This window comes from Heterocephalus glaber, unplaced genomic scaffold (assembly GCF_053883595.1).
Source record: "Heterocephalus glaber isolate CG9 unplaced genomic scaffold, H.glaber_assembly_v1.0 deba00000470, whole genome shotgun sequence".
NCBI lineage: Eukaryota > Metazoa > Chordata > Mammalia > Rodentia > Bathyergidae > Heterocephalus > Heterocephalus glaber.
The window spans coordinates 7035759-7049272 of NW_028258145.1; the positions used below are offsets into that span (position 1 = coordinate 7035759).

General features: G+C 40.9%; 1 protein-coding gene across 1 annotated transcript in view; it reads left to right on the forward strand.

Annotated features, from left to right (window-relative positions):
• The window catches only part of Slc9a4 (solute carrier family 9 member A4), a 61120-nt gene that overhangs the window by 29720 nt on the left and 17886 nt on the right, over positions 1-13514 (forward strand). The window contains exons 3-8 of the mRNA XM_004844472.4: positions 776-1035; positions 2252-2469; positions 5663-5865; positions 6411-6497; positions 9711-9781; positions 11617-11778. Coding sequence (XP_004844529.1) covers positions 776-1035; positions 2252-2469; positions 5663-5865; positions 6411-6497; positions 9711-9781; positions 11617-11778 — 1001 coding nt within the window. The remainder of the gene's footprint in view (positions 1-775; positions 1036-2251; positions 2470-5662; positions 5866-6410; positions 6498-9710; positions 9782-11616; positions 11779-13514) is intronic.

Sequence of the window (13514 nt, forward strand, 5' to 3'; positions counted from 1 at the left end):
TTAAACCACCAGGAAAACAAACCACAGCAAGCTTCTCCTAGAAAATCAACAGCCCCCCAAGAGAAAAATTTTAACACAAAATTTGTTAACTATAATAAAGTTAAAGTTCATATATAAAAGAGAAGTCTCCATGGTCCCCATATCTGAAGGAGGATCCCAAGGAGGAAAGACTTAGATGTATTTGGATCTCACTGGGAAAGATGGCCAGGCTGGAGCTGGTCTGAACTTTCTGGGCAAACTAGCCTCACAAAGGCACATGGAGCCAGGCATTAGCAATCCCTCCTGAGGGGCAGGGTGCATTCAGAGGGACAGCCTGCATGCAGGTAAAGGGGTTATGGCTTTCAGAGAGTGTGCTGCTCGGTGGAATACTGGCACACACATATGGTGCACATGGCCTTACTAGGGACGTGTGTAAACAGCTAATCCTGGGCTGGAGCTGCAAGGTCACAGAGGGACCGCTTTTGGGACCTGTTTATATTTGTAGTGTAAAATATGATAATTTGCTACTGTATACACACAATAAATAATGATCAAAACAGGAAAATCAGTCTCCTCAAACATTTATCATGTTCTTATTTATTGGAAGTTTGAGTATTATGCTTTTTATTTGGTGAATCTGAGGACATTTAAAATACTTGGAATATGTCTAAAAGTTAGATAGCTTTGTTATGCAATTCATTCTTATGAGGTAGTTATGTATCAAGTTGAGAATTGGTGCATAAATTGTTTCTAATTTCTAAATCATGTTTCTTTTTCTTTTTCTTTTTTTGCCTAGGTCTTATACAATATGTTAATTGCCTTCACAAAGATGCATAAATTTGAAGAAATAGAGCCTGTTGACATTTTGGCTGGATGTGCCCGATTCATCGTTGTGGGCTGTGGGGGAGTATTTTTTGGCATAATTTTTGGATTCATTTCTGCATTTATCACACGTTTCACTCAGAACATCTCTGCGATTGAACCGCTCATTGTCTTCATGTTCAGCTACCTGTCTTACTTAGTTGCGGAAACACTGTATCTCTCAGGCATTCTAGCGTGAGTACAGTCCAAGTATCTCACCCTACAAAGAAAGTTCATGACCCTAGGAGGTGAACCAGGCACCTGAAGAAGGCATGGATTCTGATACTAATCATTAGAGGTGTTTTGGGGCTTAGAGTTTTGTGTTTAACTTTTATGAAATCTGATTCAGGTCCTTTGCCAAACAAATATTCTCTCCAACATTTGTGTTTGTTCCCTTGTGATTTGCCTGAGGAGTGCCTAGCAATTATAAGGCCAACTCAGAAAAGCTGGTGCAGAGAAAATCTGGGGAATCTACCATCTGGATAGTTTTGTTTTTATTTTTTTCTTGAAAAACTAATTTTCAGGCAGAAGAGAGACATGCATCCCTTCCTGGGCCTCCTGCCATCCCCCTCAACCACCTTCACAGATCCATGACCCTTCATGGTGGGCTGACACTAAGCAGATGGGATCAGTATAGAAACCTAAATTTCTTTGATCTAATGAAAATATTTTTGAGATGCTTTATCTTGTGTCCTTGTGACTTTGAGATGTTTTTCTTAGAATGAGGCTTCTCAGTTTAGTTTATATCTTGCCACATTGTTTTCTCAATGATGTTGACTTAATATCTAGATATTTAGGCAGAAATAGTTAACTTTAATACCTACGAATACCTATACCAATTAAAGTCTAGGCCTCCATCATTTTCTCACCTTAAAAACACTAAGACAAGGCAAAGTTCTTTCCCCATACTTGCTAAATGGCTCTAGAACAGAAATATTCAGAATGAAAAATTTGTCATAAAATAGTTACAAAAAGTGTTATTTGGTTGGAGAAAATCAGGGCCTTGATGAATTGTTATGTACATCCAACCAACGAGGTTTTATTTTCATTTAAGCAAGATTAAAGGTGAGTGTAAGAATTGGGCCCAACAGAGCTCTGGAAGTGGAAGGAAGGCAAAGAAGCTTCAGGATTGCCTTCTGGAACTGCCCCACCATTTTACTGGAGGAGGCCACATCACATACACCTTCCCCACTATGCCCCCTTTTTCTTGTAGAGACCTCTAGGGGAGGGGAAGAGGAAGACAGAAAATCTGTGGAAAGTGGAAAGTCTACAGCCAGAAGAGAGAGACTCAGGAGACATTCTTTCTTTCTGGATACAAACAGGCTTTGTGTGTCTGTGGCTTTGCCAATATGGAGGACATTTTGTGGAAGCCTAAGTAGCTCCTTCTCTCTGAGCCTCTGCTCTTTTCCAGAATCACAGCCTGTGCAGTGACAATGAAAAAGTATGTGGAAGAAAATGTATCCCAGACGTCCTACACAACCATCAAGTACTTTATGAAGATGCTGAGCAGTGTCAGTGAGACCCTCATCTTCATCTTCATGGGTGTGTCGACCATTGGGAAGAACCACGAATGGAACTGGGCCTTCATCTGCTTCACTCTAGTCTTCTGCCAGATCTGGAGAGCCATCAGTAAGACACAGCAGGGCCTGCAGACTCCTGCAGGCTTCTGGGCTTCTGTTTCCCAGTTCTTGTCTTAGCCACTTCCCTTGGTGCTGGGACACAGTATACGACACCCACAAGTTAAAGCAAGGAGGGTTAATTTGGGTACATAGTTTGTAGATGTTTCAGTCCATTGTTGTCTAGCTCTAAGTCAGGCCAGCATGGCAGAGGGGAACAGAGGAGAAGAAGCTGCTCGAAGCATGGTGGACAGAAAGCAGAGAGAAAAGGAGCTAAGGAGGGAGATAAACCCTTCAAGGTCATGCCCCCAGGGACCTGCCTCTTCAGACCAGATTGTCAACAAGTCAATCAACTATACTGATTCCATAATCCAGCCACTCTCAAAAGCCCTGCTTTTGAGCATGAGGCTTTGTGGGGACACCGAGATATAAATCATAACAGCTCTCTTCTTCCCTTCTGTAATGGGAAGACAGAAGGAGTGAGATGATGTTAACTGGTTTTACTGGCTAGGGTTGTCCAGGCACCTTGTAGTACCAGGACTATCTTTTCTTTGCCCCTCAGTCAGCTCAAAGTAGTTAGTGGCTGGCTGACAAGGTTCTACACTGAAGCACAACAGGAGCACCCGAGTATTTTTTTAATTGAAGAGGGAACTTTCACATCTACACATTTAAATATAACCCAGTAGATGTATCCCTCCCTCTTCATTGCTTACTAGTGTTTACCCTCTTTTACCTTAAATCAAATACACATAATAAACTGTGGGCATCGACACTGTTGTTACAAGATCAGTGAGATCTCACAAATGGTACTGTGCATAAGACAAATACTGTTGAAAAATATTCCCCTAAATCATCTGGGGTGGAGAAAATGTGGGTGGATAACAGACAAAGGACTAGGAAGCCAACCATTATTTTTAAAAGACTTTAGTATTAACTAATAAGAGCAACTATAACTATAATGTCACTGACCTCAGCCCTTCAAAATATGCCTAATTTTTGGAAATGATATACAGTGATTTATTTTGTACATTTGTATTTAAGGAACTAGAAAAGATCCCAGGGCACTAAACTACAATGTGTGTACACATGTCTTTTGATTAGAAGTAGCTATGGTTTTTAAATGACTTTGACTAATCTTTTCAAGCCAGTTATTCAAAGAGAAGTTAGAAGAAATGGTTGAGAACTTATACTGAACATGCCAGTTCTAAATTAATTTAGGATGGCCCTGAGGATCTAGGAAAGAATAACAAGAATGCAGAAGTATTAAAATATTGACAGAAGTAACTGAATATGTATGCCTACTGGGTTCCTGGTGGAAAAACAATAAAGGAAACTGTGACATACATTTAAAATCTCAGATGGAATCCTGGTATGATTACTAACTAGCTATTTGAACTTAGACATTTATCTATTCAAAAATCTTCTTCCTTGACCTTGAAATGATGGATATAGATGAAGTATTTAGATCTCATTCAGCCCTAATATTCTACAAATCTACAGGGAAATAGAGCCAATATAAGGAGAATTAAAGTACAGAGTTTCAGCCCAGCCACTAGGAGAAGACCAACACTGTTGTCCCTTGGTGACCAACCAGTCCAACTCCGTAGTCTTACAGTTGCTAGAGTTGATGTCCCACTGAGAGAGTGGGGGCTGGACTGCATCATGGTGCTGGACAGAGCAGGTGTTGGAGTCCGAGTCCTTTTCATCCTGACTCTTTGTTTATAACAGAAATGATGAAGGCTTATAAGACTCATTAAGGCTTATAATATAGGAGGCCCTGCTTTATGTTACTTATGAGTATTCATTTTTTAAAAATCTTTTCATCTACCCTATAAAGTGTGAATAACTGTTCCTCCATACCTGTAGGTCTGCATCTGGAGATTCAGCCAAATACAGACCAGAAATATTAGAAAGAAAATTGCGTCTGTGCTGAACACATACAGACTTCTCCCTGTTGTGCGTCCCTAAACAATACAGAGTAACAACTACTTAGCTGGCATTGACTTTGTACTAAATATTGTAAGAAATTTAGAGATGATTTGAAGTATTCAGGAAGATGCATGTAGGCTCAGTGCAAACACTATACCATTTCCTACAAGGCCTTGAGCATCGTGAAATCTGGTATTCATGGTGGGTATCATGGTATCCTTCAGAGATGCCAAGGACAGCTGGGATACTGAAGCCTCTGATAAGCAGATAAAACGGCTCAGTCTTGCAGTGATTAATAACCTTGCCATAACTTGAATGCCTGGTATGTGGAGAAACCAGGACAGATAAAATACATTGAAAAAGTTTGTTTTGTTTAAATTCTATTGTCGTTTGCACTACCAAAGATGCTTGCGGTGATCAGGAGGGTATAGACAGTCTTGCTGTGCTGCAGTGAAAGCTCTTCTTTAATTCATCAGGGCTTTAGTGGGGTGGGGGGCACGAGGCTGGAGAATCTGTGAGGTAAAGTCCTTCCACTTAGATGCTCATGGGCAGTAGGAAACCTCCTGTGCCCTTGTCAACACCCTTCCTTGCTTGTTCAACCTCAAGAATCACTGAGCCAAACAGGGAGGATCTGCTCACGTGGAGAAGCCCCAGTTGCTAAGCGAGCTCTTCATATTTAAGTCACAGACTACAGCTGGGTGCAGTGGTGCACACCAGTAATCTCAGCACTCTGGGAGGCTGAACCAGAAGGATTGCAAAACTGAGCCCAGCCTGGGCTACATAGCAAGATCCTGTCTCAAAATAAAAAGCCAAAAGGGGCTGGAGTTGTAGCTTAGTTCAATGGCTGGTACCAAAACAAAAAAAATCACTGATCTGTTTTGGGTATCAAATGAGAATTTGAGACAAGAACATTTTTGTTTCCCAAATATCCTTGCTTTATCTATTTTTGAAAGGCAGAGCAAACATTGTAAAGATGGATTGGAACTATTACAAATAAATACCTTGCATAAAAATACGAAGATTGACTTTCTGTAAACACACACACACACACACACACACACACACACACACGCTCGCGCTCGCGCGCGCGCGCACACACAACACTAAGCAGTCACCAGAGAAGACTTCCAAATTGAGGCAGGGCAGTCTTACAGGTGTGGGGAGTGCAGCTTCTGTCTGGGAAGGGCGACCTTGGTAGGGGCAGCAGGAGCTCTGTTGCTAAGGCTGTATCTCTCACATCTGAGGCCTCTGGCTAATCCGTCTCTCCCCCTTTCCAGGCGTGTTTGCCCTCTTCTATATCAGTAACCAGTTTCGGACTTTCCCCTTCTCCATCAAGGACCAGTTCATAATTTTCTACAGCGGTGTTCGTGGAGCTGGAAGTTTTTCACTTGCGTTTTTGCTTCCTCTGTCTCTTTTTCCTAGGAAGAAACTGTTTGTCACTGCTACTTTAGTAGTTATCTATTTTACTGTGTTCATTCAGGTTGGTAGCTTTCTTTCGTATTTGAAATAAGTAGATTCTTTCAGGGCCAAGTAGTAAATTGATAAAATGCAAATAATGCCACTTTCTCAGTTTTTTATCTGTGCTCATTATCAAACTAAATTCCTAAATATTTTTAGGTCACGTTCATGGTCAGCCTTTAACTTCCTTTTAACTAATAAAACACATAAATTAAAATATTGTTGGGTTACAAATGAATGATAGCTACTTTACAGTCTAGGTCTGAAAATGAGATTCTAATTAGTATCTGATGGCATAAGTATTTGTTTTAGCTGGACTTAACACTTAATGAACTAATAAAAGGTTAATTTAAGGGATAAATCAAGCTTTCATATTAAAATAAGACAGTTATAGGTATTTTTATTATGACATTCAAAACTAAAGTAAACATTTGTGCATCTATCCAGTAGAAACTGGAAACAAACATGTATAACTTGGACATTCTAGTAGTTTGGATAACAGATATGTTCCCTGTAGTGACAATCTTCACCTCAGCAAAACCCTTTATTTTGTTATTTCTGATCTAGGGAATCACAATTGGGCCTCTGGTCAGGTACCTGGATGTCAGAAAGACCAATAAAAAAGAATCCATCAACGAAGAGCTTCATATCCGAGTAAGTTATCTCTATTGTAAATAATGGATTTATATGATAATCCCATTTTTCCCCAAGGAGAGAAATCTAGAGCCTGGATGAGACTTGTTAGATGTCACCAAGCCTGTGGTTTTGTCCCTCCCCAGCCCCACTGACAGCCCTGTACTAGCTTCCTGATATTGCTCTAGGGAATCAGCTTGCCTTACCGGGCCTCAAACCCCGAGGTGTATCATCTTACAGTTTTGGAGGTGGAGGTCTGAGATGTGTTTCAGGTGAGGCACTGCAGGGCTGCAAGCCTCTCTGGGGTCTCTAGGAAGAATCTGTTTCCTTCCATCTCCCAGTTTCTAGAGGCTTCCTGCATTCCTTGATGGTGGCCTCTTCCATCTCCAGGCAAGCAGTGGCCAGTCAGGTCACCCTCATTCTGTGTCACCCTGACAGTGGCTCTTCTGCCTCCTTCTTCCACACTGAAGGATCTCTTTGATTGTACTGGGCTCACATAGATAATTCAAGGTGCTCTCTTCATCTTAAGGTCAACTAATTAACAACCTTCTTCTCATGGGCTACTGGAATTCTCCTTTGCATATAAACGAACACATCCACAATTTTTAAAGATTTTGCAAACGACTTTGTGAGCCCATTATTCTGTTTACTCTCTGCCCTCTGTCCCTTAAAACTTCATGTCTATTTTACAGTCCTCTATCCCAGTATCTTGGAAGTCTCAATCCAAATCTTTATCTAAAGTTCTTCATCGCAAAAGTCCCAAATCACATCATCTCAAACATTAAGTCAGGAATGGATGAGGCTCTGGGTAGAATCCATCCAGAGGCCCAGCTCCTCTTCATCTGTGAGCCTGTGAAACTCAAGGAACAAGTTATCTGCTCCCCATTTATGCTGGCAGAATAGCCATCAGATAGCAGGTGTTGGTATTCTCTTTAAAGAGGGGGGAAATGGAAGAAAAAGGAGTCATGGATCCTTAGAAAATTACAAAGTTCCTGGGAGAACTATTTTGTTTCAAAGTCAGGAAATTATCACCATCTCTTGTGGTGCTTACTTTCTTCCTTTCCCTGGGATCTGCACTCCACCCTCTGGGCCGCACTTCCTTTTTGTGAAAGGTAAGTCACTTGACTTTTGCTGTCAAGTGGTTTCATCAGCCAACTTCCTCCCTGTAGAATTTTGGGGTCCCACAACCTTCTTTCATTCTGTCCTTTTCCGCTCTCTCTTTTATTTCAAGATGGCAGTGTTTCTCTCAGCGTTCAATAGGGGAGCAGAACCAGCAGAAGAAATGAAGAGATCTGTGAAATGAATTGGTTTACACTCTTGTCTGAGCTGGCTAGCAAGTCCAAAATCCTAGGACAGCATGGTGGCAGACTAGAACTCTGGCCCAGACTGGGGCTGTTATCTACCAGTAGAATTTCTCATTTGAGAAGTTTCAGCTCTGTCCAGGAGGACTTTCAACGGATCAAATCAGGCCACTAGGCTGATTTAGGATTACCTCTCTTACTTAAAGACAACTGATGATGAATTCTATTTTATCTACAAAATATATTCACAGCAATAACATCTAGTGTTTGATTGAATAATGGGGACTTGCCCAATCATAAAGTGACTAAGTTAAAAGTTGTTCTCCTTGCTTTTTTTTTTTTGTGGTACCAGGGATCAAACTTAGGACCTTGTACTTGCAAGGCAGGCATGGTGCCACTGAGCTAAATTCCTGGCCCAGTTCTCCTTGCTTTTAAATTCATTGCTGTACAGGAACCCGGGTCTTTTGCTTTTCTAGAATTCTTAATAGGGGAAGAGTAAAGGCTGTTACTGCTTCTATAAATCTGGCTGAGTAGCAGTTTTTGGTAAAAATAAAATTCCACTCTGACAAAGATGGATATGAAATTGAACATGGCTCGTACCTGTTAGAGTTCAACACAGTTTGAAGGGATGGCTCCCAGGAATAGAAATGAGAATTAACATATGGAAGATGAGAAAATGGATGATAGATGTATAGATAGATAGATAGATAGATAGATAGAGGGACAGAATGAGTTCAGCTCATTTTTGAAAGAGCGTTCTGATAGTCATTTCTTGATTGGCATACCCAAAGGGGCAATGGATGTGTCCAAGCAGTGATTGGGAACACTTGGCATAATTACTGCTCCTGAAAGTCATGATTTGAGGGGATGATTGGCCCAGGTAATATTTTAGGATTCTTCTATCCTTGAGGGTGCCTAAGTCTAATGCTGGAGAAATGTATGAAATTTGCTTAAATCTATCTAAATCAGCGCTGAATTGTATAGCAAAATCATCTGAGGCAATAAATTTCAAGAAATACAAACCAGAAATTTTCAAAGTCATTTGAAAATAGTCAACAGATTAGAATAGGGAGTGAGTGTTTCAAAATATGTAATACTTTAATTGGTTTTTAGATTTTTTTCTCTATCTTTATCTTCTTGGATTATTTTAAAATATTATGCATATACCTAAGTCTATAGAATTTGGATAGTTCATTCCTTTCTCAATTAAGTTTTAATTATTTGTAGACATCAGTGAATCAATTATTAGAAGAATAGCCCAGTATTTAATCTATTTTGAAAAAAATTCAGAAGCCGGTAACAACTTCACTGATTTTTAATTCAAATGGTACAGAGATTAATTTGTACTTATTTTAAAATTATAATTTTCTCTAATTTTTGTAAATAATTGTGTATAAAACAAATGTAGCAGTATTGGCTTGTATGTTGAAATGTAAATACCTAGGTCAAATGGTCATATAAAATGGGGAAAATATTAAGATGAGGAATATGGATAGTTTCCTTCTTAGATTTTCTTATATAGATTATCTGAAGAGTTATATTTTGAGAAACTGTGTGTATTAGATACTGATGAGTTCTTTTTTAACAATGAAATTAAACGTAAAAGTTAATCATTAGAATTTGCATCCTTATGATTTCAGAAAAGAGATATTTCCTAGGTCGTTCTAGAAAATCCAAGGCCAGGTATGCTGTTTTCATTGCATGTTCTGTGTATTTGCAAGAGACTTATGTCTGGAGTCTCTCAGTCATGAACCTAAGTTGAATTATTATGAAAGGCAGGGTGTATTTCAGTTACATGAACAGACTGATAGAAAAAAAAGATATGCGTCAGGGAACTAAGCCTTCCTCCTTTGCAAGGTGCATTAGTGCTCCTTGTGTACCTCTTGGAGCTCTTCCTTCACCAGCGATCATTTCCTTATGCTTTCTCTGGCAGCTGATGGATCACTTGAAGGCTGGCATTGAAGATGTGTGTGGGCAGTGGAGTCACTACCAAGTGAGAGACAAGTAAGGTGGTCGGGGTTTCATTACCTAACCAAGGTATTTGTATCATTGGGAACTTTCAAGGGGGACCAGGAAGACAAAGGCCCAGGAGCCATGCCACCCAAGAAGCAACTGGGCACCCTGGATGCTATTACCCTGGAAATGAGCCCTGTCTGTGGAACAGACTGGGTCTGGGTTTGGGTTACTTGGGAGAGCACCAGCACCCTGGGTGGATGGGAAATAAAGAAGTCATAGTTACATTTAAAGGAAGGACAAGGTTTCCCATGATAAAAGCAGCTTAGCTGTGCAAAAACTGGCTTCCTGAGGTTGCGAGGGGATTTGGTGACATATTGGGAATCCTAGGCAGGGAGTTTTCATTATAGGTGTTGCAAACATGGAAGATCTTTAAGGGTGCTGCCTACATAAGGATTCTTTAAAATTCCAAAATCCCTCTTCTCTGCCATAGCTCACATTTTTGAACTGGTTCCGCTTCCAGACTTAGTCTCAAAGAGGAAGACTGTGGGTAGAGACAAAGGTTGTAAGGTGCCAAGTAGAGGTGGGTATCGATAGTCATGGGTATGCTTGAGTTCATTACAAGGGTGTGAAGAGGGGAAGCTGCTGAAGACAGGGTTCTGGGAAACTCCCAAGCCTAGGGGTCTGGTCAGGAAAAGAAAGGGCAGAAGGACACAGAAAGAAGCAGTTAGTGAGGCCAGAAGGAAGGCAGAAGTGAGCTAGGAGGGGGAGGAATGACCCGACACATTGAGAGACAGCTGCCATAGGGTAAGAGCAATGGCAGCTACTGTAGTGGAACAGAGAAAGGTCAAGGTAGGCTCAGGAAGAAGAAGGTCAGACGCATTGTAAGGGTGGAGGAGCTGGTGACACTGGATTGAGGGATTAATAGGAGCCATGGTCTCTCATCAGAAAGCGCAGAAACCAGAAGGTCAAACGGTTACCCAGCTAGAGTAGGAACAGGTGTGATCCAGGCCAAACAGACGGCAGAGCTCAGGAAGTCAGCCTACAATGCCCCCCACCCCCACCCCAGGGAATGTACCTGATGCAGTCTGCCCACCTCAGGGATCAGGAAACCAGCCATCAGATGATAAGCTAGCAGCTCAGGAAATTATGTTCCCCTCCAGAACATAGAGCAGCAGACAAGTTGCTCCCTGAATGTGAAATGATGGTTGGAAATATTGAAAATTCAAACTGTATAAACAAATGGCTGAATCCCGCCATATGCATTTTGTGCAGCTCAGTCTAATGAGTTGGCCAGAGGGTTGCTGCAATAATCACTGGCCACCAGTGTCTAGCCTATTTCAGTCTCTCTCATTCAGACCGTGAGGGTATGTGTGGGATTTTTGTTCTCTTCCTTAACTGGCAGGATTCAAAATGAGCTGCAGGATAATGGAGAGAAACTACTGTAACTACTGGGCCATTTAAACTTCCTAGTTCTGGTTGAATAGGCCTATATCACTGTAAATGCAGCTGGTGTGTTATGGGCTATTAGCATGACATTCAATCAAAAACTGTGGCTCCTCATTTCTTTTCTTACAGTGGGACCCGAGCTGAGCTCCCCTGGTTCCCCATTTACGCATACTTTTTGCCCTGATTGCAGATTGTCCCTTTCTTTTTGTTTAGTTGATTGACAATATATTCAGGCTAGTGGGCTATTCTTTCTTTATTTAAAAAAATGCATAAATACTATGAATTTGTAAAAATTATTCAAACGTTATGTATTCGAGGCACTGTCTTGATGTTTTTCAGAATAAAGTTACATAGTAGTTGTTTTTAAGAAAAAAATGCAGACATATAGACAACATACAGAGATGAAAGATTTCCAAAATGTTGGTTTTTATTTTTAGGTTTAAGAAGTTTGATCATAAATACTTACGGAAAATCCTAATCCGGAAGAACCTACCCAAATCAAGCATTGTTTCTTTATACAAGAAGCTGGAAATGAAACAAGCTATTGAGATGGTAGAGACTGGCATACTAAGTTCTACAGTGTTTTCTGTACCCTATCAGTAAGTTATGTCTCCTCTTTGATCTGGACTTTCAATGTCAGAATTCCAAGGGACACAACTCATGGTTCCATTAAAGGAAGCACCAAGATAGAAGAGTGTGCTGGTCAGCTTTCTGTTACTTTAATGAAGTCCTAAAATAATCAGCTTATTAAAGAAAGTTTGTTTGAGCTTATTATTCTGGAGGTCCCAGTGGCCCAATGTGTTGGGCCTGTGGCAAGGACAGCATATCATATCAGGAGTGGATATCAAGGTGCATGCTCACATTTCCAATCAGAAAGCAGGGAGAGAAAGGAACAATAGCCTTCAAGAGTACATTACCAATGACCTAAAATCCTCTCCCTAGGTCCCACCTTTTAAGGTCCACAGGAACCTCCCAGTACCACCACCCCGGGGACCCAGTTCTTACATGGGGACCTTTGGAGGCCACTCACCCAAAACACAACAGGGCATAAGTGATGGTAGCCAGAGGTGTGGCAGGTGTAGGGGGAAATTTAAAGAGAAAGCTGTGCTGAAGGCAAAGATTGATGTATATTTTTGAGGCTTGCCTTCAGTTTGTCTGAGAACAGCTTGGAATGGGAGCAAGAAGTTGCTGGCTTCCTGTTGAAAACAAGACTGTAGGGAGTTAATGCGGAGGCAGGATGTAGGGAAAGGTGGTGCTTGTATATAAATCTATCGTTACATGATGATTTCTTTTGAAACATGATGTTTCTCTTGGACCATCTGCTAACCAATTGCCTCAAAGCTGGCTAGATATTTTTAAAAGCTGTTTTAACTCTCTGACATTTAACATGAGCTCCTTTAATATCACAAAAATTAATTTACCTCCTGAAGATGCCCACTTTTCTTCCAAGGGATAGCTGATGAATTCTAAAAATTAATCACCATCTATATTTAGGAAAAGGAACATCAGCCCCCGCCATTCTGTCATCTACAGTAGGTAAAGATACTTGATCATGAGCCTCAGTTTTGTCCTCACATTAGCAAAGCCAGTGAAAGAAGGGCTAAGAATAGGTAGCAATAAAATTGTTGCTAAAGCCTGGGTGTTATTGCTGAGATAACACCTTCCTCCCTTACCTGCTAGTGAATCAGAAACACCATTACCTTTCTTCCCTGGCCTGAGGAACAGCTAACCTAGCATCCCTGAGGGTATCTGAATATAAACAAAAGGCTTTTTGCCTTACTTCTCTGTGAGATTGGATTTCTGGCTTGTTTGTTTGTTTTGTGCTGCCCATTATGCTGCTCTGAGGAAACTTCCCATACTAAAATGGGAAAGTGCTAACAAATGTTTATAGGCAGTGCTGTACTAAGCCATAGTGGAGCCAGAGGTCACAGGAAAAATCAGAAATTCTGATCTTGTTTTCATTTAAAATGTTGACATCAAAGATTTTTTTTTTGCATTTTTGAAAATACTGCCTTAAAACCTTACTTAATGACTGAGTATCTTGGCCCCCTTATTCTTTGCACCATAGCTCCTGTCCTGCTCATTAGATGCCAACTGTGGGCCAAGCAGGGAAGCAGACATAGTTCCTGCCCTTATGGACTCTGTACTTTGGCAGGTCATGGCATTAATAAAAAGGTCACACAATGTGGAATCTTAGAAGGAAGCTATACCTGTATGTGAGGGTTGAGGCTCGTATGGTCTTCTGGTATCCATGTGTGACCTGTTCACTGCAGGAAGATTTGAGCAAATGTGCCCAAGGAGGGCTGGACAGCTCCAGACAGGTGGACCATTAGGA